This window comes from Crotalus tigris, unplaced genomic scaffold (assembly GCF_016545835.1).
Source record: "Crotalus tigris isolate CLP2741 ecotype Arizona unplaced genomic scaffold, ASM1654583v1 scf7180000017666.379230911805:20528666, whole genome shotgun sequence".
NCBI lineage: Eukaryota > Metazoa > Chordata > Lepidosauria > Squamata > Viperidae > Crotalus > Crotalus tigris.
The window spans coordinates 179583-200813 of record NW_024096552.1 but is presented as its reverse complement, the minus strand read 5'-3'; the positions used below and the strand labels follow the sequence as shown (position 1 = coordinate 200813).

Genomic DNA, 21231 nt, shown 5'->3' with positions numbered 1-21231 from the left:
TCTTTCTTTTCTCTCTTCTCTCTCTCCCTCTTTCCTTTCCCTCATTCCTCTCTTTTTCTCTTTCCTTTCCCCCTTTCTCTCTTTCCTCTCTTTCTCTTTCCTCTCCCTCTCTTTCTCTCTTTCTCTTTCCTTTATCTTTCTCTTTCCTCTTTCTCTTTCCTCTCTCTTTCTCTTTCCTCTTTCTCTCTTTCCTCTCTCTTTCTCTTTCCTCTCTCTCTCTTCTCTCTTTCTCTTTCCTCTTTCTCTCTTTCCTCTCTTTCTCTCTCTTTCCTCTCTTTTTTCCTGTTTCTCTCTTTCCTCTCTCTCTTTCTCTTTTTCCTCTCTTTCTCTTTCCTCTCTCTCTTTCTTTCTCTCTCTTTCTCTGTTTCCTCCCTCTTCCTCTCTCTTCCTCTTTCTCTCTTTCCTCTCTCTTTTCCTCTGTTTCTCTCTCTTTCCTCTCTCTCTTTCTCTCTCTGTCTTATGGCTGCATTGTCAGTGGTCCCCGCTGCCCCTGGCCCGGCCTCCTCAGCCGAATGGGTGGGGAGAGGGAGCAGGACGGGAGGCAGTGGCTCCAGTGGTGGCGGTGACAGCACAGCTGCATCGTCGGGGGTCCCCATCACCCCCAGCCCAGCCGCCACCCCCACCAGGACTCCGTGCTGCCCGGCCTCACCCTCTGCCCATCGATGGAGCCACGGTGAGGACAGCGCCCACCCAAGCCACCTGGGGGCAGCAGGAGGAAGAAGGAGAGGAGGAGGGCGAGGAAGCAGCCACCCCAGCCAGGACTCAGCGCTGCCCGGCCTCAGCCTCTGCCCATTGATGGAGTCATGGTGGGGGCTGGTGCCATGCAGCCCTGCCAACCCCTCTGCCAGCCCAGCTGCTCCCCCCAAGCACCCCTCTTGCCCCGGCACTCGCCCGAGCCATCCGAGGGGCACCAGGAGGAAGAAGGAGAGGAGGAGGGTGAGGAAGCAGCTGCCGCTGCCCCAGCTGGGACTCCACGCTGCCCGGCCTCACCCTCCGTCCATCCGATGGAGCCACAGTGGGGGCTGGTGCCATGTGGACCCTGCCAGCCCCTCCACCAGCCTGGCTGCTCCCCCCAGGCACTTCTCTTGTACCAGCACCCGCCCGAGCTGCCTGGGGGGCACCAAGAGGAAGAAGGAGAGGAGGAAGAGAAGGGCAAGGAAATCGCCGCCAGCGCCAGGTCCCAGGTCCCAATGGTCCTATCATTGCTGCATCTTCTTCTTCCTTCCCAGCAGCCTGGACTCTGGTGTGCCTTACCGGCCAGCAGGGCTAATTTTCAGGCTGGCTGGGGATCACAAGGGGCTGGTCTTCCTTGGGCTGCGGTTTGCAAGAGTACTGGCCTGCTCAGCAGAGTCTCCAATGGGCCGCTCCCAGCAGGGATCCTGGGGCTTCCCCAGGCAGCTCCATGGCCATGAAGCCCTGGCCACGCTTCTTCCAGGGGGTGGGTCACCCAAGCGCAGGGCCAATCAGGAGCCCTGCAGAAGGTAAGTCCGAGAGAGAGAGAGAGAGAGAGAGAGAGAGAGAGAGAGAGAGAGAGAGAGAGAGAAAGGAAACGAAAGTGCCTCTCTGTCTCTCTCTCTGCAAATGGCGGAGGAGGCTCTGGAGCCGCAGGTGATAGCTCAAAGAGCCGCATGCGGCTCCGGAGCTGTGGGGTGCCGACCCATGGTATAGGAGGTACCTTGCTCAATAGTAGTAACTGTGAGAGGGATCTCGGAGTCCTAGTGGACAATCATTTAAATAAGAGCCAGCAGTGTGCTGCAGCTGCCAAAAAAGCCAACACAGTCCTAGGCTGCATTAACAGAGGGATAAAATCAAGATCACATGAAGTATCAATACCACTTTACAATGCCTTGGTAAGGCCACACGTGGAATACTGCATCCAGTTTTGATCACTACAATGTAAAAAAGATGTTGAGACTCTAGAAAGAGTACAGAGAAGAGCAACAAAGATGATTAGGGGACTGGAGGCTAAAATATATAAGGAACAGTTGCTGGAATTGGGTATGTCTAGTTTAACGAAGAGAAGGATGAGGGGGGACATTATAGCAATGTTCCAATATTTCAGGGGCTACAACAAAGAAGAGGGAGTCACGCTGAAGGCAGGACAAGAAGCATTGGATGGAAACTAACCAAAGAGAGAAGCAACTGGACAGCCATTTGTCCAAAATGGTATAGGGTTACCTGCCTGAGCAGGGGGTTGGACTTGATGACCTCCAAGATCCCTTCCAACTTTATTATTATTATTATTATTATTATTATTATTATTATTATTATTATTATTACTATTACTATTATTATTATTATTATTATTAATTAGAAGTCAATAGAAATGAGATTAAGACCAGTTATAAAACCACAATAAGCAGAAGAACAGATGGACTTTAGAAGAAACAGAAGCTGCACAGATGCAATTTTTATGCTTAACAAGTAACAGAAAAGAATACTGACTACAAAAGAATCTCTTTAATGCATTTGTAGACCAAAAGAAAGCATTTAATAGAGCTGAAAGAAAACTATTTTGGCAAACAATGACCCAATATGGAGTAAGTGACCATCTTATTAGATTAAAATCTTATATAGCAATTGCAGAAGTGTAGTAAGAACAATCAGGATACATTGGAGCTCTTCGTAATAATATTCAGAGTAAAACAGGGATTTATTTGATTGAAGGGGCAGGGGCATCTTGAAGACCTTTAGAACATAATTCCAGTTAAAAACCACTAAATAACCAATCATATAAGATAGGAAGGGAGGGAGCAAAGAGAAAGAAAAAGAAAAAAAGAAAAACACAATGAAGTAGAGAGTGATGGAAAAGAGGGAAAACCCAACTGTACAGTAGAACAGGGCTTTTCAACCTTTTCACCCATTGTACCACTTTTAGGATATGCAATATCTGAGTACCACCAGTCGCCTAGCAAGGTGTCAAAAACTTGATGACCAAAAAGGAAAAAAGTGATAAAGTACAGGTAGTCCTCGACTTACAACAGTTCACTTAGTGATTGTTCGAAGTTACAATGGCACTGAAAAAAGTGCCTCCCAAGGCACAGCCGAGCAAGACACCTGCCTGTCCGCCCGGCAGTGCTCTTCCTCCTGTCCAAGGTTTTCATTGTTGTGAGCATTTCTGTTGAGGATTGGCAGCGGGGGTGGGTGGTTGCAGCAGGTTTTGGTCACTTCACATGACCCTGGGACACTGTGACCAACATAAATATAAATCAGTTGCCAAGCATCTGAATGTAAATCACGACCCTGGAGATGCTGCAACATTCCAGCTGATTGGCACTTCTTCAGGACTCAGCGGAAGCGCCAGGATCAGCACTGAGCTCCAGCTGGAGACTGACACTGATTCTGGTGCTTCCACTGAGCCCTGACAGCCCTGCAGCTCCAGCCATCTCTCGCTCAGGCTTGTGAGGTGCTGCCATCAGTTCAGCTCATTCCCCTCCCCCACTACTTTTCTAGGATGGTCGCATACCACCTACCAGGTGCCAATGTACCACAGTTGTCAACCGTACCACTGTTTGAAAAGCCCTGGAGTAGAAAATATAGGAAACATACCCAAGACCCAAAAGGATTCAAATGCCTATACTCCAACTCTCGAAGTTTAGGGAACAAACAGGGTGAATTTGAAGTACTAGTACATGAAGTATATGATATAATTCCTATTACTGAAACATGGTGGGATGAAATTCATGACTGGAATGTATTGATGGAAGGATACAAACTATTCAAAAGCAAGAGACCTAACAAACTATTCAAAAGCAAGAGACCTAACAAATAGAGGAACATTATATATAAAAAATTACTATATCTCTACAGAAATCCAAACAAAACCAAGGATGAAAACCTCCTAGAATTGATATGAGGCAATATAAAAGAAAAAAAATGACATTGGTATAGGTCAGTGGTTCGCAACCTTTTTAATGCCGCGATCCCAACCGGTCATAAGTCGAGGACTACCCAACCAGTCGTACGTTGAGGACTACCCAACTGGTCGTAAGTCAAGGACTACCCAGCCGGTCGTAAATTGAGGACTTTCCCTGCCCGGGAGCACCGTGCATGCGTAGTGCCCCCCCCCTGTGCCAGCCGAGGTGTAGCTGGCAAGCGGCAGAGATGGAGCAGGCCAACCACTGGCTGGGCCACCAGCTGGCCCAGCCCAAGGAAAGTAAGTCACCCACCCGGCCCCATGCGTGCTAGCAGCCCTCCCTGCGCCCGCCAGCCTCCCACCTCCCACTCCTGGCCCTCTTTTACTTACATTTTTAGTAGTTGCTCAGCAGGGAGGGGTGGAAACTTCCAGACAGCTCGCCTTTGCTGCAGACAACTTTCAAAAGCCAATAGAATAAAAGGGAGTAGCACAGCTAAGGAAAAGGGGGGGAAATGGTAGACTGTGTTGTTTGGCGACCCCTGTGAAATGGTCGTTCAACCCCAAATAGGGTCGCGACCCACAGGTTGAGAACCGCTGGTATAGGTGTATATTGCAGGCAATCCAACCAAGCATAAGAAACAGATGAACTTTTTGCTATCAATTAACAAATGTATGTAGGAACCATGCCACAGTAGTAAAGGCAGACTTTAACTACCCTGATATCAACTGGGAGACAAGCTCTGCAGCAAGTGGAAGATCAAACAGATTCTTAACCAACTTAGCTGACAACTTTGTTTTCCAAAAGTTAGAGAAAGGAACCAGAGGAAAAGCTATACTGGACCTAATTCTTACTAATAGAGAACAAGTGATAGAAGGAGTTGAAGTTGACAAAACTTTGGGCAAGAGTGGCTATGTCATATTGGAATTCAAACACAAGCCATAGAACATAATCTGGCCAGTGTCTTAAACTTTAAAAGATCTGATTTTAACAAACTCAGAAAAAGCTTGAGAAAGATTCCTTGGATGAAAATCCTAAAGGGAAAAACAACTCAAGAAGCTTGGGAAACTCTGAAAAATATGATCATATAAGAATCCAGTCCAGCACAATACCACTAAAAAAGAAAAGCAAGAAATCCAACAAGAAACCAGCTTGATTGCACAAAGATATCTCTGATAAACTGAAAGCCAAAAAGAAATGCATTATTATATGGAACACAAATTTTCTATATCATACAGACAAATACTGAAAGGGTGTTTATTTTCAAAAAGAAATCCATGTTACAATTTATTGTTGCACATTTATCTTTTGAAACCTAGAATTGTGCCACTGAGACAAATGTTCTTTCAAATTGTAAGTCGTTCCTTTTCCTTCTTATTGAAAGAATTCTGTGGTTCGGTAGTTGTAACAATCTGTGACAAAGGTCCCCAATGGGGAAATTCTTTTGGCTGTCCATATTCAGCTAAGTATCTGCAATTACAAAAAAAAATATTTTACATGTGAATGTGAATTTCAAACTCAGTCATTCCCACTCAATTAGAAGACAGTAGATAGAATTTTCTGGGTTTCATAACACTGCACATCAAAACTAATAAGATTTTAGATTTCTGTTCTGGATTTAAAATTATTATTGTTTAAAAGCATTATGTCAACTCTACAATGAACCAGACTGCAATCATCCTGCTTGTTCTAGGTTACCACAAGAATGGGAGGGGGTGCGGAGGATTTCTGCTAGTCTAAATATTTCACTGTCCCATGGGAACCAAAGTCATTTATGTTGGTTATGTGGGGGGGGGGGCGCTTGAGCATTTGGTTAGAAAGCCCGCCAAACTATTCTATTGGGAAAACATAGCTGCATAGCAATGGGGTGGGAAGTTTAACTTTGTAATAGTATTTCTCTTTGAAGGGGATTTCAGACTTGGTTTCACTTTTGACCATGTTGATACTATGTAACCAATAAACATGTTCTTTGAAGAAGTTTCTAGCCTCGGAGTTCTGGTTTGTTTGGTCTTGTCTATTGGAACCAGTAGAAGATACGTCACTAGAGACTGATCAAAAGTTGGCAAAAGTGATAGATGAAAATCAAAAGCTGATACAGATTAAGAGAGAAATGGAAGACTCAGTTGCAATTATGGAAATGGAAAGGGCATCTTTCTTCCTAAGATTTCAAAATATAATAGAAGACAAAAAAAGAGGATCTTGTGGACTTGATAACAGAGCTATTGGTTGAAGCACTGGAAATTGGGAAACAAGAAATGGAAGGAGAATTAGATCAAATATTCTGAGTCAATTCAAGCTATGCAAGAAGAAATAAAATCTCCAGAGTGGTACATGTTAGATTTGTCAAAAGATCCATGAGGGATGAGATTTTGAGAAGAGTGAGAGATGACCCATTGCGATATAAAGAAAAAGAGATTGTAGTCCTGAAACAGATCCCAAAGAGAATAAGAGAGATACGAAGAGAATATCAATTCCTGACTAGAAAATTAACTGAAAAAGGAGTGAATTTCAGATGCCTGATTCCAGAAGAGATTTTAATTAATTAGGATGACAAAAGATACAGATTGGACATACCATATAAGGCAATGGAGTTCTATAACAACCACAGAGCTTTCATGGAAGAGAAAAGTTCGGAATCCTGTCCAGAGAGAGAAACAAAGAGACAGGAAGAAATGACAGTAGAATGAGCAGCCAAGCCAAGGGAAGAAGAAGAAACTGAAAATACAAAGACAGAAGAAGAGGTAAGACCAAGAGAACAGAGACAGATGAGAATAACTAGAACTTCAAGACCTCTTTATAATTGAAAGAGATGGAGAAGGAAAATGGGAGTCTTACCATAAATGTAAATAGATTGAACTCCTCTATAAAAAGGAAAGACGTTTTTACTACAAAGATTAAAAATGGATATAATTTGTCTCCAAGAAACACATATTAAGAAACAACACTACAGACTTCCAGTTTGCCAACACGGCCCCTGTGGATGCATCTTCAGCATCCAATTTTATCCCACTGGGGGACCCTGGAAAGGGTTGAAAGTCACCCTGTAGGGGCGACAAGCAAGGAGAGGACCCCCGCTTGATTGCGGAAGGGTGGCAGCCCTGCTGCTTGATCTGGGGCAGCTCTCCAAGCCAGTGGGAAAAAGATGGGCCATAGCAATATGGCTTGTCATTAAGCTGCTGACAGCCAAAGTCAAAACTACTACCAAGCACCCTTATAGCAACATAGATGAATCTGGATGAAATCTGATTTTCTGTTTAGGACTATAAATATTTTTCCTGCTGCCCAAAGTATTTTTCCCCCTGTGAGGAGAGAGGGAAGGGAATTTTTACCCCATCCTCTAAGAACAGTGGTGACTGACTACCCAGGGGAAATAGAGCAATTATAAAAACAACTTTAATTTAATTGGATGCATATAACTTTGAAGTTTGGGACCTAAAAGTTTTCCTATTTTTACTGGAGACGTTGGTTTTTTATCTAAAAAGAAAAGAAAAAACCTTGAAAAACTATTATTAAAACTTGAAGATAAAACTTTATTGATTTTCAGAGTTATATGTGGGAAATTGTTTTCCTATTTTGTTAGAAGTATCTGTTATTACATGAGATAATGGAATACTTTGGACTATAAATTCTTACTTGGCAAACAATTTCTATTATAAAGACTACCTACAACATGTGAAATAGATGTCCCATACCTAGCTATAAAAACAAAAAAAAATATTTTAATGTTTGATTTTAAAATTTTCAACTTAATAAATTATCAAGAGAAAATGGATGAAGATCAGAAAAAAATCATTTTTATGTTGAAATCAATACATAAAACCATTATTTCAGCATGTAATAAAATAAAAGGTAAAATAAAGGAACAAGATGCCAGCTTAGATATACAAACCCAGATCTTGACTACAACTAAAGAACTAACAATGCAGAAAGTAACAGGAGAAGTAGAACAACTAAATACTAAGACAGAAGACCCAACTGACCAACAGATCTAGCCAATGGGAAAATTTGAAAAGAGAGTGACAACATTGAAAATGGAAAATATTTTTTATATAAATCAGAAGAAACCTGAGGAAAAGGAAGAAGAACAGATTGAATGGAAGATAAACTTATCAGGACAATTGTGGGAAACTCGAGCAATAGGGAGGCGATTAAATGAATACAATTGGGCTAGTTCTTCCAAAAAATTTGTAATTAAATGGTCTTTCTTATTTCAAATAATACATATAATAATAGAGGGAGAACTATTTGAGGATCAAGAGTACTGACATGGAAGGTTAGTTGGCAAAGGAAAAAAGCCAGAGTAAGGCTGAAAGAAACTAGGGTTTTGATATATTAGAGGGGATTCTATACTATTGAAGGGTTGAATATGGTGGAAAATAGATAATTTTTAGAAAATAAAGTAACATTATAATAATTAAGATGTGTAATAAGATTAATAGACTTTTGGTTTAATATGGTGAAAAATAGAAAATTTTTAGAAAATAGAATAAGATTATATACAAATAGAAAAGATGTGTATTTAGAATATTAGATTTTTTTAATAAAAAGGGGAAAATGTAGAAGTTGAGGTAAGGGAAACTCTGGTCATCTAAAGCTTGGAAATTATAACATACCAAATGTTAAGTTGAATATTGAAGGGAAATTAAAGCCTGGAAAAAAAAAACAATAACAGGACTTTGATTGTATATTAAGATTGAATGCAAATACAATTAAGATTTGCATAAGTGAAAAATTATTGATAAATGTAACAAAGATGGTTTTACTTAGTTGATAACAACAAGAACTATATTAGTTCAATATGAAATAGTAGATATCAAAGGAAAAGAGAGAAAATATCTGATGATGTAACTTGAGATCCATGCTAAAGATTTATGTAAGTTATGGAATTACTATCTAGTCACCATGTTGCTTTTTAAATGTTTAATTGTAAAATTAAAAAACTAATAAAATATTATAAAAAAAAGAAACAATACTACAAACTGTCGGAACAACCAAAAATTGGAAAACTAATTACGCATTAGCCAACAAAAGAAAAGAGGAATAGCTCTCTATATAAAAGAAAACATGAATCCTAAACAAATCTACATAGATGAAGAGGGAAGAATATTGATGGTGGAAATAATGATAAACCAAAAACAGATATTGATAATATGCACCTAATAACAAACAAAAAGAGGTCTATCAAAAATTGCATTAAAAAATAGTAGAATTGGAGTACCAAAATATATGTTTAATGGGAGATTTTAATGCAATAGTAGATGGAACACTGGACTATAAAAGTAGTAAAATGGGGAAAAAAGGGAAAAATATACTCCCTAAAACTTTTTTTTTAAATGGCAGAAGAAATTTGTATTCAGGATATATGGAGAGAAAAGAATAAAAAAAACTACAATATACCTTTTATTCAAATAGATACAAATCGTGGTCCAGAATTGATATGATATGGATATCTCCTGAATTAAGTATGATTATACAAGAGATCGAGATAGAACCTAATATATGGGCAGATCACAATCCAATAAAGAAGACTTGGAAAGGAACTGAGAAAAAATTAAGATGGTCTATGAATAAACCTTTATTAAAGGAGAAAGAATTTATACAAATTACAGCAAGAAATGGAATTCTTTTTAAATAAACAAAAAAAAGAAACCTCCCTTCAAAATGTGTGGGATACAGCTAAAGCATACTTTAGAGGGTTGGCTATAACTTACATGGCGAAAAAGAATAAAGAAAAAAAACAACCGTTAAAATCACAGGAAAAACTTAAGAAATTAGAATCAGAACTACAAGCAGAAAATACTTTAAAAAACAAATGGAACTAATAAAACATAAAATAAATTTAGCAGAGGCCTAGAAAATGGTGCAACAAATTAAAAGAGCCAAACAGAATTTTTTTCAAAATGCTAATAAACCAGGGAGGTGGCTAGCATATAAACTGAAAAAAGGAAGAGAGGAAAAAAAATGGTAAATAAAGTACAAGATTCAAAAGGAGACTTACAGTTTCAAAATGATGCAATTAAAAAAATAATTAAAGACTTTTACAAGATACTTTATAATACAGAGGAAACTTCACAAGAAAAGATAAAGCACTATATTAAAAAAGCAGATTTACCAAAAATTCCAGAGAATATAAAAAATATTTTAAATGAAAAAATATCAAAGATGGAGCTGACAGAGGCTATCAAAAGACAAAAAAATGATAAGACTCCAGGCCCAGATGGATTACCTGCAGAGTTTTACAAATGTGTACAAGATATTTTATGTCCTATAATGCAGGACTTTTCAACCAGTGCTACACGCATACCACTTGTGGTATTTTGCCACATGGCAAGTGGTATATGATTGTTAGCCAAGTGTAGCAGGGGAGGGTAATGAGACGAAGCGAGCCAAGCCTGAGGGAGAGGCTCCAAGATCTGACAGGGCTCTGGCTGATTAGCGCTTCCAGAAGCAACTGGGAGCTGGAGGTGAACTGAAGAAAAAGGGGGGGGGAGAGGAGAGACTATAAAAGAATGTGGTTTGGGTTGGGAAAGGGGGAAAAAGACAACAGGAAAGGTTTAATCCCTTTAAACAAATGTAATTAGTTTTATCCCCTTTAATTGAGTCTGTCTGTGGCTTTTAGAAAGTTTTCTTTGAAGGTAAACAAGCTTAATTTAAAGTCAAAGCTTTTTGCAATTGCCGGAGCCTTTCAGTCTAGAATTGCAACATTTTGACATATGACATGCCTGAGGCAGCTTAAAGAGAAAAAAATGGAGTTTGTGTTTCTTTATTTTCTTGCTTTGCACTTGATTCCTGTGTCTTTAAGGCAATGGTTCTCAACCTGTGGGTTGCGACCCCATTTGGGGGTCGAATGACCATTTCACGGGGGTCGCCAAACAACGCGATCCGCCATTTTTTCCTCAGGCGGCGCAGGGGACGGCGCCGCGCATGCGCACCATGTAGGGGGCGGCACAGGGGGGGGCGCCGCACATGCGCGCTGTGCAGGGGGGTGCATGGGGGTGCCACGCATGCACGCCGCGCAGGGGGCGGCGCATGGGGGCGGCGCTGCGCAGGGGCGGTGCTGCACGTGCATGGTTATTTGCTTAAATAATAACAGAAAGACTAAAGAAATTTTTGATTGAATTTATACATGCAGATCAAAATAGATTTCTACCTAAAAGGCAAATAAAAATAACTTAAGAATGATTTTAGATATTTTGGAATATTATGAAAAACACCCAGGAAAACAGATGGCGTTAATATTTCTAGATGCACAAAAGGTCTTTGACAATGTAAATTGGCAATTTATGTTTCAACAATTAAATGAAATGGATTTTGGAAAAAATCTTTATAAATATAATTAAAACAATTTATTATAGACAAACAGTAAAAGTAAATGGAGCTTTTACAGAAAATTTCAATATTAAAAAAGGCACAAGATAAGGATGTCCACTATCTTCATTGCTATTCATATTAACATTGGAGGTATTAAATAGAAATATTAGACAAGATATAGAAATTAAAGGACTGGAAATAAAAAATGAAAAGTACAAATTACAAGCATTTACAGATGATTTAGTTTTTATACTAGAAGAACCTCTTGAGACAAGCTCTAAGTTTATGAAAAAGATAGAAGAATTTGGTGAAGTGGCAGGTCTGAAAATAAACAGAGAAAAGACCAGTGTTAACTAAAAATCTTACAGAAAAACAAAAAAAATCAGTTATCAGAAAAAACAGGTCTTCAAATAGTTAAAAAAGTTAAATACCTGGGAATCTACCTAACAACATGTGCAACAATAAAAGAAGATAACTATGTAAAATTATTAAAACAAATAAAACTATACTTGGAAAAATGGAAAAATATACAACTTTCAATGTTTGGTAGAATAGCAACAGGGAAGGTGAATATTCTACCAAAAATACTTTTTTTGTTCCAAACCATACCTATAAAAATAGGGGGAAACTTCTTTGATGAACTAAACAAATCAATATTGAAATTTATTTGGCAAGGAAAAAAAGCTAGAATAAAACTGAAAATGCTTCAAGAAGCAAAAGAAAATGAAGGATTTGGATTGCCAGACTGGAGTTTATATTACCAAGCAGTCGTTTTTACATGGCTAAAAGAGTGGATAATCCTTAGAGATAAAAGATTATTATACCTAGAGGTACATGACCTATAACTTGGATGGCATGCCTTTTTATGGTACGGGAAAAATAAAATTCGCAGATACTTTCAACATCACTACATAAGAAACGCAGTTCTGCTAGAATGGGAAAAAAATAAAAGCAAAAATTTATATGAAAGTACTTGGATAACTTTCAACAATGGAAGCATTTGTTCACCCAAACTTAATAAACTATGACAAAATTGTGACTTATAAAGACATTTTGAATAAAGAAGGAAAATTAAAATACAGACAAGAACTAGAAGAACAGGGTATTGACTTATCATAGTGGCCATATTTGCAAATTCAAACGAGATATGAAAAATATGTTAAAATACCTGGATTCTATAAAGAACAGACAGAATTTGATAAGATATTACTGACATCAGATGAAAAATTGATTAAGAAACTTTATAAATATAGGCTAAACTTAAAGATGGAAGAAGAATAAGTTAAAGAAACAATGACAACATGGGCAAAAAACTTCGGACATAACAGAACTAGATAAATGGCAAAATCTTTGGGAAAGAAATTTGAAAATAACAAAAGTGTTAGAAAGAAAGAAGATTTATATAAAATGTTTCATAGATGGCATTTAACACCTGTGAGATTAGCAAAAATGTTTAAAGAGGTATCAAACAATTGTTGGAAATGTTAACAAAAAACAGGCACTTATTACCATCTGTGGTGGACAAACTCTAAAGCTAAAAGATTTTGGTTAAGAATACATACATGGTTAAGAATACATACATAGAGAAAATGACAAAAAAACATATAGAGTTTAAGCCAGAATTATTTTTATTAGATATAAATGTAGGTGATTATGAGAAAGAGTGTAGTTATTTAATTTTACATATATTAACTGCAGCAAGAATTGTATTTGCTCAATATTGGAAAAAATGAACAATTACCAATGGAGGAAGTGTTAATTAAAAAATCTTAGAGTGTGCAGAAATGGATAGATTGACATTGATAATGAAGGAGAAAGAAGATTCAGTTTATTTTAGAACATGGAATACTTTTTATAACTGGCTAGATAAATGAGGTAGAGAGAAAGGAACTTAATATATATTAGTAAATTAGACATTGAAACCCAGACAATATGTTGCTGATAAATATTTTAAGTACTGTGATTATAAAAAAAAAAACCTAATAAAAATGTATGCAAAAAAGTGGTTGTCTGGTGAAGGAATGAAGGAATATGTCTAGGAATTCTGAAGAATCACTGGTCGCTTGGGACAGTGGCCTGAGCGATTGCTGATCCACTACTTCAAGCAAGGGCTGGACCGTGACATATTCCAAGCATGCATCTACCAGGGAATTCCAAACCAAATTCTGAGAGTGGCACAGCATGGAACAGTGACCCTAGACATTGAGCTGGATTGACCCAAGAAGCCAGCAGTTCCGGGGTCAAAGCTGAGACAGGAAGCAGAGAAGCACTTATTTGGTCAACGCCCCCAATCTGCCTCTGCAGCCAGCACTCCCAAACCACCTGCCAGAGCTCCCACAAAGTGCTTCAGATGCGGTCAGCAAGGTCACTGAGCCACAGAGTGCTTGGCTCCTGGTCCCCAAATCAAGAGCACACCCACTCCAGCTGCCAAGTCGAGGAAATCACCATGAGTTGGACAAGAGATGTCTAACTGGGCCCAACAAGAACAAGCTGTCAAAATCTTCTCTTCATCCCAGGGAGAAGAAAAAGCTCCAACTGAGCATCTGCCTCTTCTGTCACCTTATGAGAGCAATGAGGATGGTGAAGATGATCCAATAGTAAGTCAACCCATCCCACCTTTCACTATTCCCTCCAAAATTATAGTACCAAAGATAGGGGTTCAGACTGACTTAGATGTTCTAATAGACTTAGGCTGCATTAGGTGCCTAATAAATCTCCCTACAGTACTTAAACTGGGAATTCATGCCAAATTGTTGCCCCTAGTGATGAAGTTTGAACAGGCAGATGGGTTCCTTATTGGAGATTCTCCTACGATGCACCTAACTGAACCATTACACTTGGAGATGCAATAACATTGGGAGATCATTCTTTTTGTGGTGTTCCCTAACATGAAAGAGACTGTGATTCTAGGCTTGGCATGACTAGATAAGTGGCAACCAAGCATCTGGTGAGAGAATGGTGGGAGAATTCTGAGATTGGTGACAGGACTCTTCCCACACACAAACCTTAGCGAAATAAAGGGGGCTGCTGCAGTTGGAAGCCAGGGGGAACTCTTTGAGACACTAAAGTCCACTGTAGAATGAATTCCAGAGATCCAACTTATTCCCAGCGAATATCATGATTTGGCAGAGGTCTTTAGTGAGAAGGAATGTGACACACTTCCTCCTCACCAAACCACCAGGTGCCAAACTCTCAAAGCCCAAGGTGTATTCTATGATGCCTAGAGAGATGGAGGAACTGAGAGAATACATTGACAAGAACCTGGCCAGGGCTTTATCCAGCCTGCTAAATCATGTGTGGCCGCCCCAGTACTGTTCAAGGAAAAGAAAGATGGGTCTTTGAGGCTCTGCATGGATTTTAGAGGGTTAAATGCTGTCAGTATAGAAAATATATACTCCCTTCCTCTGATGAAATGCATGCTGGCCCACCTGGCTAAAGGAAAGATCTTCACAAAAGATCTTATTAGTCTTAAGAGACGCTTATTACCAGGTGCAAATTAGGGAGGGGAATGAATAGGTGAATTTTCAGTTCAAAGTAATGCCTTTTGGACTCCAAGGAGCCCCTGCTGTGTTTATGCAACTGATAAACCAGGTGTTGCATGATCACCTTTACAAGAGAGGTTTGGTTTACCTTGACAATATCCTCATCTACACTGAGACCATGGAGGAGCATGTCAAGTTAGTTTGAGAGGTACTTAAGAAACTGTTGAAACCTAGTCTCTGTGCTAAGCTTTCTAAATATGAGTTTCATCAGACATGCCTCAATTACTCGGGCTACTGAATCTCTTGTAAGGAGTGGAAATGGACCCTGCCAAAGTCAGAGTAGTGCTAGAGTGGCAGCCTCCATGGACTTGCAAGCAGGTTCAAATTTTTTGGGAGTTCACAAACTTCTGTCGACAGTTCATCCCCTCTTTTGTGAAAATTGCTTTGCCAATTACTGAATTGTTAAAGACTGTAAAAGGGGGAGGGAAACCCTGCCCTTGTCAGCCTTTACAATGGATTATGGAATGCCAAGGAGCTTTGAACAATTAAAAAGACTGTTTGCAACAGAACCCATTCTTAAAACCCTTCGTCATTCAGGCCAATGCAAGCGATGTTGCTGTGGATGCTGTCCTCTTACAGATAAATAACAGGAAAACCTACAACCTTGTGCCTACACCTCAAGAAAACTTTTGGACAGAGAGTGATGATGGGCTGTTTGGGAGAAGGAGGCTTTTGCAGTGAAATGGGCTTTGCTAACTTGGCATCATTTCCTGGAAGGGATCAAAGTGCCCTTCAAAGTGTGGACTAAGGCACTAAAAACTCATAGAAAATTGTCCCCTAAACAAATAAGGAGGGTGCAGTATTTCCACTGTTTTAATTTCACCCTCAAATACTTCCCTGATGGGAAAAACCTCCTGGCAGATGCTCTGTCTAGACTGCCCCAATATAAAAAGCCTCCAGGAGGAAATTTTTAATTCCATCATTCCTCTATCACAATCAGCCTCTCAAGTAACCAAGAGAGGGCAAACACAGAGAAAATCCGATAAGCCCAATAGTTAACTAACTAACTAACTAACTAAACTAAACTAACTAACTCAAAGAGGAACTAAAAACAGACCCCTGGTTCAATAGATCGCTATTGACTTTTCGAGATGGACTAGCCTGGAAGGGATGCTGTAAGGTATTCTGAGGGACACCTTACAGCATCCCTCAGAATTCAAGCCTTTCAACAGAGTCATAATGCAAAACCAGCTAGTCATTTTGGTTTTCTAAAAACTTTGCATTTGGCCAGGCATGAAAAAATATATTGAAAGTTAAGTGCAAAGCTGTGCTACCTGCACAGCTATGAAAAAGTGCCTTGGAAAACCTCCTGGTCTATTGCAACAAGTGGCTGATCCTTCCCAATCCTGGGAGGAGATAGCCATGGATTTTATTGTGTAATTACCCTAGAGCAGAGAAAGTATAGTGATCTGGATTGTCATTGATCTTTTTTCAAAGGAAGCTGATTTCATCACTTATTCAGGACTCCCATCTGCCCAAAAGCAAGCCAGGTTATTTTTAAAACACATACTTTGACTCCAGGAAGCACAGAAAGTAGTAGGGTTCAGTTGACTGCAAAATTCTGGAGGGAATTTATAAAACCTAGGGGCTTTCATCTGCTTTTCATCAACGTATGAATGGATCGGCTGAACATGCGAATGCAATGATGGAACACTACCTCAGATGCTATGTTAATTACCAACAGACTAATTGGGTGGACCTCCTGCTTTTTGCCAAAGTGGTGTACAACAACACTGTACACAATAGCACTGGACTTACTCCATTCAAAATAGCTACTGGTCAGGAAATTTGTCCCTATGCCCAAATACCCCCAAGAACCTCCTGCTTCACAGACCTTAGATCAGTGAGTGACATCGTTGCAAATTGTTTGGGCAAATGTAAAAAAAGCTTTAGCCCAAGCCACCAAGATATATAAAGAACAGGCTGATAAGAAGCGATCTCCCCAGAAGCCATTTCATTTGGAGGAGAAGGTTTATCTTTCCACTAAGTATCAAAGACTAAAATTACCAAGTAGGAAATTGGGACAGTTTCTTGGTCCTTTCCCCATAGTCAGAATTATAAATCCTGTCACAGTTCAGTTAAAACTCCCATAGCTATTAGGGAAGGTTCACCCGGTGTCCCATTCCAGCTTGTTAAAACCAGTCACAAAGTTATCCTTAAGGCCAATCTCTAAGAAACCGCCTGGTCCTGTTTTAGTAGAGGAAGAAACTCATTATAAGATAAAACTCATCCTTGACTCTAGATTACATAAGGGAAAATTACAATATTTGGTATCAGAAAGTACCTGGGTGAAACATACCGATGTGAAGGCAGACAGGTTAATAAAAAAAAAAATCTATGACAAGCATCCTAAGAAGCCCAGGGGGAATTCCTAACCAACACTTTGTTTCCTTTACAGGACTTGCTTTTTTCTTAGGGGGGGGGGGTCCGACTGTCAACTCTACAATGAACCAGGCTGAAGCCATCATGCTTATTCTAGGTTGCCACAATAATGGGAGGGTGTGTGGAGGATTTCTGCTAGTCTAAATATTTCACTGACCAAGGTCATTTCTGTTGGTTAGATGGAGGGGTGTGAACATTTGGATAGAAAGCCTACCAAACTATTCTATTGGGAAAACATAGCTGATTGCATAGCAATGGGGTGGAGGTTTAACTTTGTAATAGTGTTTCTCTTTGAAGGGAATTTCAGACTTGGTTTCATTTTTGACCATACTGATACTATGTAACCAATAAACATGTTCTTTGAGGAAGTTTCTAGCCTCAGAGTTCCGGTTTGTTGGTCTTATCTATTGGAACCATGACACATTATGCACACTCTACAGGATATAATTACATTAGTATATATTACTATGGTATAAATATAAATGATAATACAATATATTAATTATATTCAGTGTATATGGTGATTTGGGAGAAATAAGAAAGAAAGAAATATACACTATCCACATAGTTTGTATATCATATATACACAAATATGAGATATTATATGTTAATATTCATTAGCTTGATCTGAAAACATACCTTTCCACCAATCTTATGGTTTCTATACCATAACACTCTTACTAGAAAGACTATTGCTTTTTGACAAAGGTGTTTATGTCTAATCTGAGACTGGTTTCCTTTTAAACAATTTGATAAATCTATGAAAAAAATGAAGTGTTTCCTGGGAAGTCTTCAATTTGTAAGGCTTGTTTACCATAGCACATAAAGACATTATAAGATATGATGTCATTTCACTTAAAATTTACATGTGACTTTTGTGGGAACCAGAAAAACTAGGTTAATAGAGTTAAGAAAAATAAGCTAACTGAAAAAGATGTGAATGCAATCTTTGGGAAAAGGGATAACTGAAAATGTTATTAGAGTTGAAGTATATGGAAGAATATGGAATAAGTTAGGTACCACAGCAACTGGACAAAATATTGACAGGTAAGGAAGGAAAATTTTTAACAAAAACCTATAAACATTTATTAGAAGTAGAATTAGAAGAAGAAATAGTAAAAGGTCCAATGATAGCATGGGCAAGGAATATAGGTAGAAATATAGAATTAGAAGAATGGGAAAGAATATGGAACATAAATTGCAAACTAACACTGTCAACTGCATATAAAGAAAACCAATATAAAATGTTCTATAGATGGCATTTAACATCAGCGAGATTGGCCAAGATATATAAAAATATGAATCCAGACTGTTGGAAATGCAAAAACAAAGAAGGAATATTCTATCACATGTGGTGGCAATGCCCCAAAGCAAAGATTTATTGGGAGCAGATAAGGAGATGGATACAAGAAATAACAAAAGAACGAATCGAACTTAAACCCGAATTATTCTTATTAGGTATAATTAACCCAAAGATGAAAAAACAACTTCAGCATATCATTGTACATATAATAACAGCAGCACACATTGCATATGCGCAATGCTGGAAAGAGGAAAAAATATCAACAAATGATATGATTATTTACAAGATACTAGAATGCGCTGAGATGTACAAACTTACTCTGGAAATCAAAGACAAAGAAGCTACAGAATTTTATGAGATATGGGACAAGTGTTACAACTGGTTAGAATTGAAGAATAAAAAAGTATGAGAAGTGATGTAAATAATTGTAAATAAATGTAAGAGATATAGGACACAGTACTGTTAAGGAAAAAATGTATTTTGTATTTTGTTTTTGTAAAGTGAAAAAGGAAAAATAAAATAAAGATCTCAAAGGTATTTTTTCAAAGGGCAACTGGATTTTGTTTTTTTCCTTGAGGAAGATGTTTTGCTTCTCATCCAAGAAACTTCTTCAGTTCTGAAGTTCAGTCAAAACAAAGTCTAGCTGCCTTTTGAAAAATCATGACCTGGACACAATCATGACCTGGATAGATATATAAAATAAAGGTTCAAAGTCAAAAAATACTTTCTGAATAACAGTTGCACCTTCCAAATAATAACTTATTTTTTTGAAATTATGGGAACTTTAAAAAGTAAAGTTTGGCATCCATATGCCTACTTTTGAAGGAAGAAAGAACAATGTTTCCCTAGAATAATATTAGTTAGCATACCTATTTTTAATATACTGTAGTTTATTCTGTTCAAACTTCAAAATACTTAAACTCTGATCAAAAGGAAATTCTGCATTGAAATCTATGGGCAGATTAGGATTTCTGGTGCCTTTCCTAGTGAAGGGTAAAAGTTATATGGATGTTTTTGTGTAAAAAAAGCTAAAGAAAAAAATAACAGATGCAACTTTCTCTAACCCCAGAAGTTATTTAGAAGAGAGATAAAGATACTCTATACAACATTGTAGCATGCCATAGGTATTTTAGTGCTCAGTATTCCACCCCAAATTTTAAATGGAATGCAGGAATCCTGGAGCAAACTGCTTCTGAATACTCATTTACAACTGTTATGAGATTTGACTCCCATTTTTTTTACTAAACCGCAGCAATATAATCTTAATATTTAATTGTTCTTTGATGAAATAGCCATAATTAGGATTTTCTTTATAATTCATCTGAGCAAATTAAGTAATGTGCCTTAGACTTACCCATACATTCGTGAAATTATTGATGGCAATGTTGGTGGAAGATTAGAATTTACTGGTTGGATGGCTGACCAATGAACCTTGCCAGTATATCCAAGGGTGTTTGGAGAGCTAAAAGGAAAAGTTAAAGGAAGGAATTGATTAAATGGGCACAAGGTTGGAATAATTATTTCCTGATAGCTATAATTAAGTCAAAGTGGTGGCATATGTTTCTACTTGTGAGAAAGAAATGTAGAAGAAAGTAAAACATTAGAGTATGAAAATTATATTGACAATACAGTACAAAAATTGGAATAGATACAAAAATAGTTATAAAATGGCACTATCAAATATATTGTCTGTGGTTAGTCTTATCCATATTGCTAGCTAGTGAAAAAAATCTGAAAAAAGACATTTCTACATCACCTCTCTCTCAAAGCAAATGTTAGAAAATTAATTCCAGATTCATTAAAAAATTAGTCTCTTTATAGATCAATCAAACCATTTATATATCTTTTATAAGATAAAAAAGGCCAGTATACCCACATTGAACAAATTTAATCATATGCTCTCAATACAAATATATTGCAGGAAATGGGCTGTTCTTTTATGTAGCTGAAAGAATCTTAATTTGGGAGGGGATTTCTAAAAACAGCTGGAAGTAGGAAATGACTTTTATTTCCATATTTTCAAATTATATTGACTAGTATACATACATACATACATACATACATACATACATACATACATACATACATACACATGGTTATTCAAATATATTTGTTCTAATAGATAATGTAATTCTATTACATACATACATACATACATACATACATACACATGGTTATTCAAATATATTTGAATACATATATACATACATACATACATACATACATACATACATACATACACATGGTTATTCAAATATATTTGTTCTAATAGATAATGTAATTCTATCAAATCTTGTGGCTAGAGCACTGTAGCTCAGAGAACAGAAGAAGATCCATGAAACATGAAATTCCATTCTACCTTGTATTATCCAGTAATATTGCAAAATTAACTTACCCTTAATAAATGTTTAAGATTGGGAACTTATGAATCTCATTACACATTGCAAGGAATTTTATTTGTAAACTGGTCTGACCTTTATAGCATGCAAAGGCAGAGTTAACATGGAACTTTTTGTTATAATTAAAGGTATGTTGTTAATGGCTGTTCTCTTTGAAAAAGGACAGAAAAGAGAGCAAGAAAAATAATATAGTCCTATCTGTATTTAATATAATAGCAGCAAATGCAGGATCTTTTGACATGATTTAAAAAGTAGATATTATTTGCATAATTGCACAAATACATATACCCCAGCACTGTAGCAGTTGGAAAGAAGTAGTCCTTGGCTTCTTAAAATACTACACTTGTCATATTTGTATTCAATGCAATCCCCAAATCTTTGAAGCTCAGGGTAAGTTAAGAATACCTGCATATTTACAGAGTAAAGAATTTCAGACTGGT

At 37.9% G+C, this 21231-nt stretch overlaps 1 protein-coding gene across 3 annotated transcripts in view; it reads right to left on the bottom strand.

Annotated features, from left to right (window-relative positions):
* Positions 1-5097: 5097 nt before the first annotated feature.
* SPATA48 (spermatogenesis associated 48) overlaps positions 5098-21231 on the bottom strand; it is a 165174-nt gene continuing 149040 nt past the window's right edge. For all 3 annotated transcript variants that reach the window (XM_039336377.1, XM_039336378.1, XM_039336380.1), the window contains 2 exons: positions 19747-19854; positions 5098-5324 (listed from right to left, as the gene is read on the bottom strand). In XM_039336377.1, the coding sequence (XP_039192311.1) occupies positions 5201-5324; positions 19747-19854 (232 nt within the window). In that variant the 3' untranslated portion in view covers positions 5098-5200. The remainder of the gene's footprint in view (positions 5325-19746; positions 19855-21231) is intronic.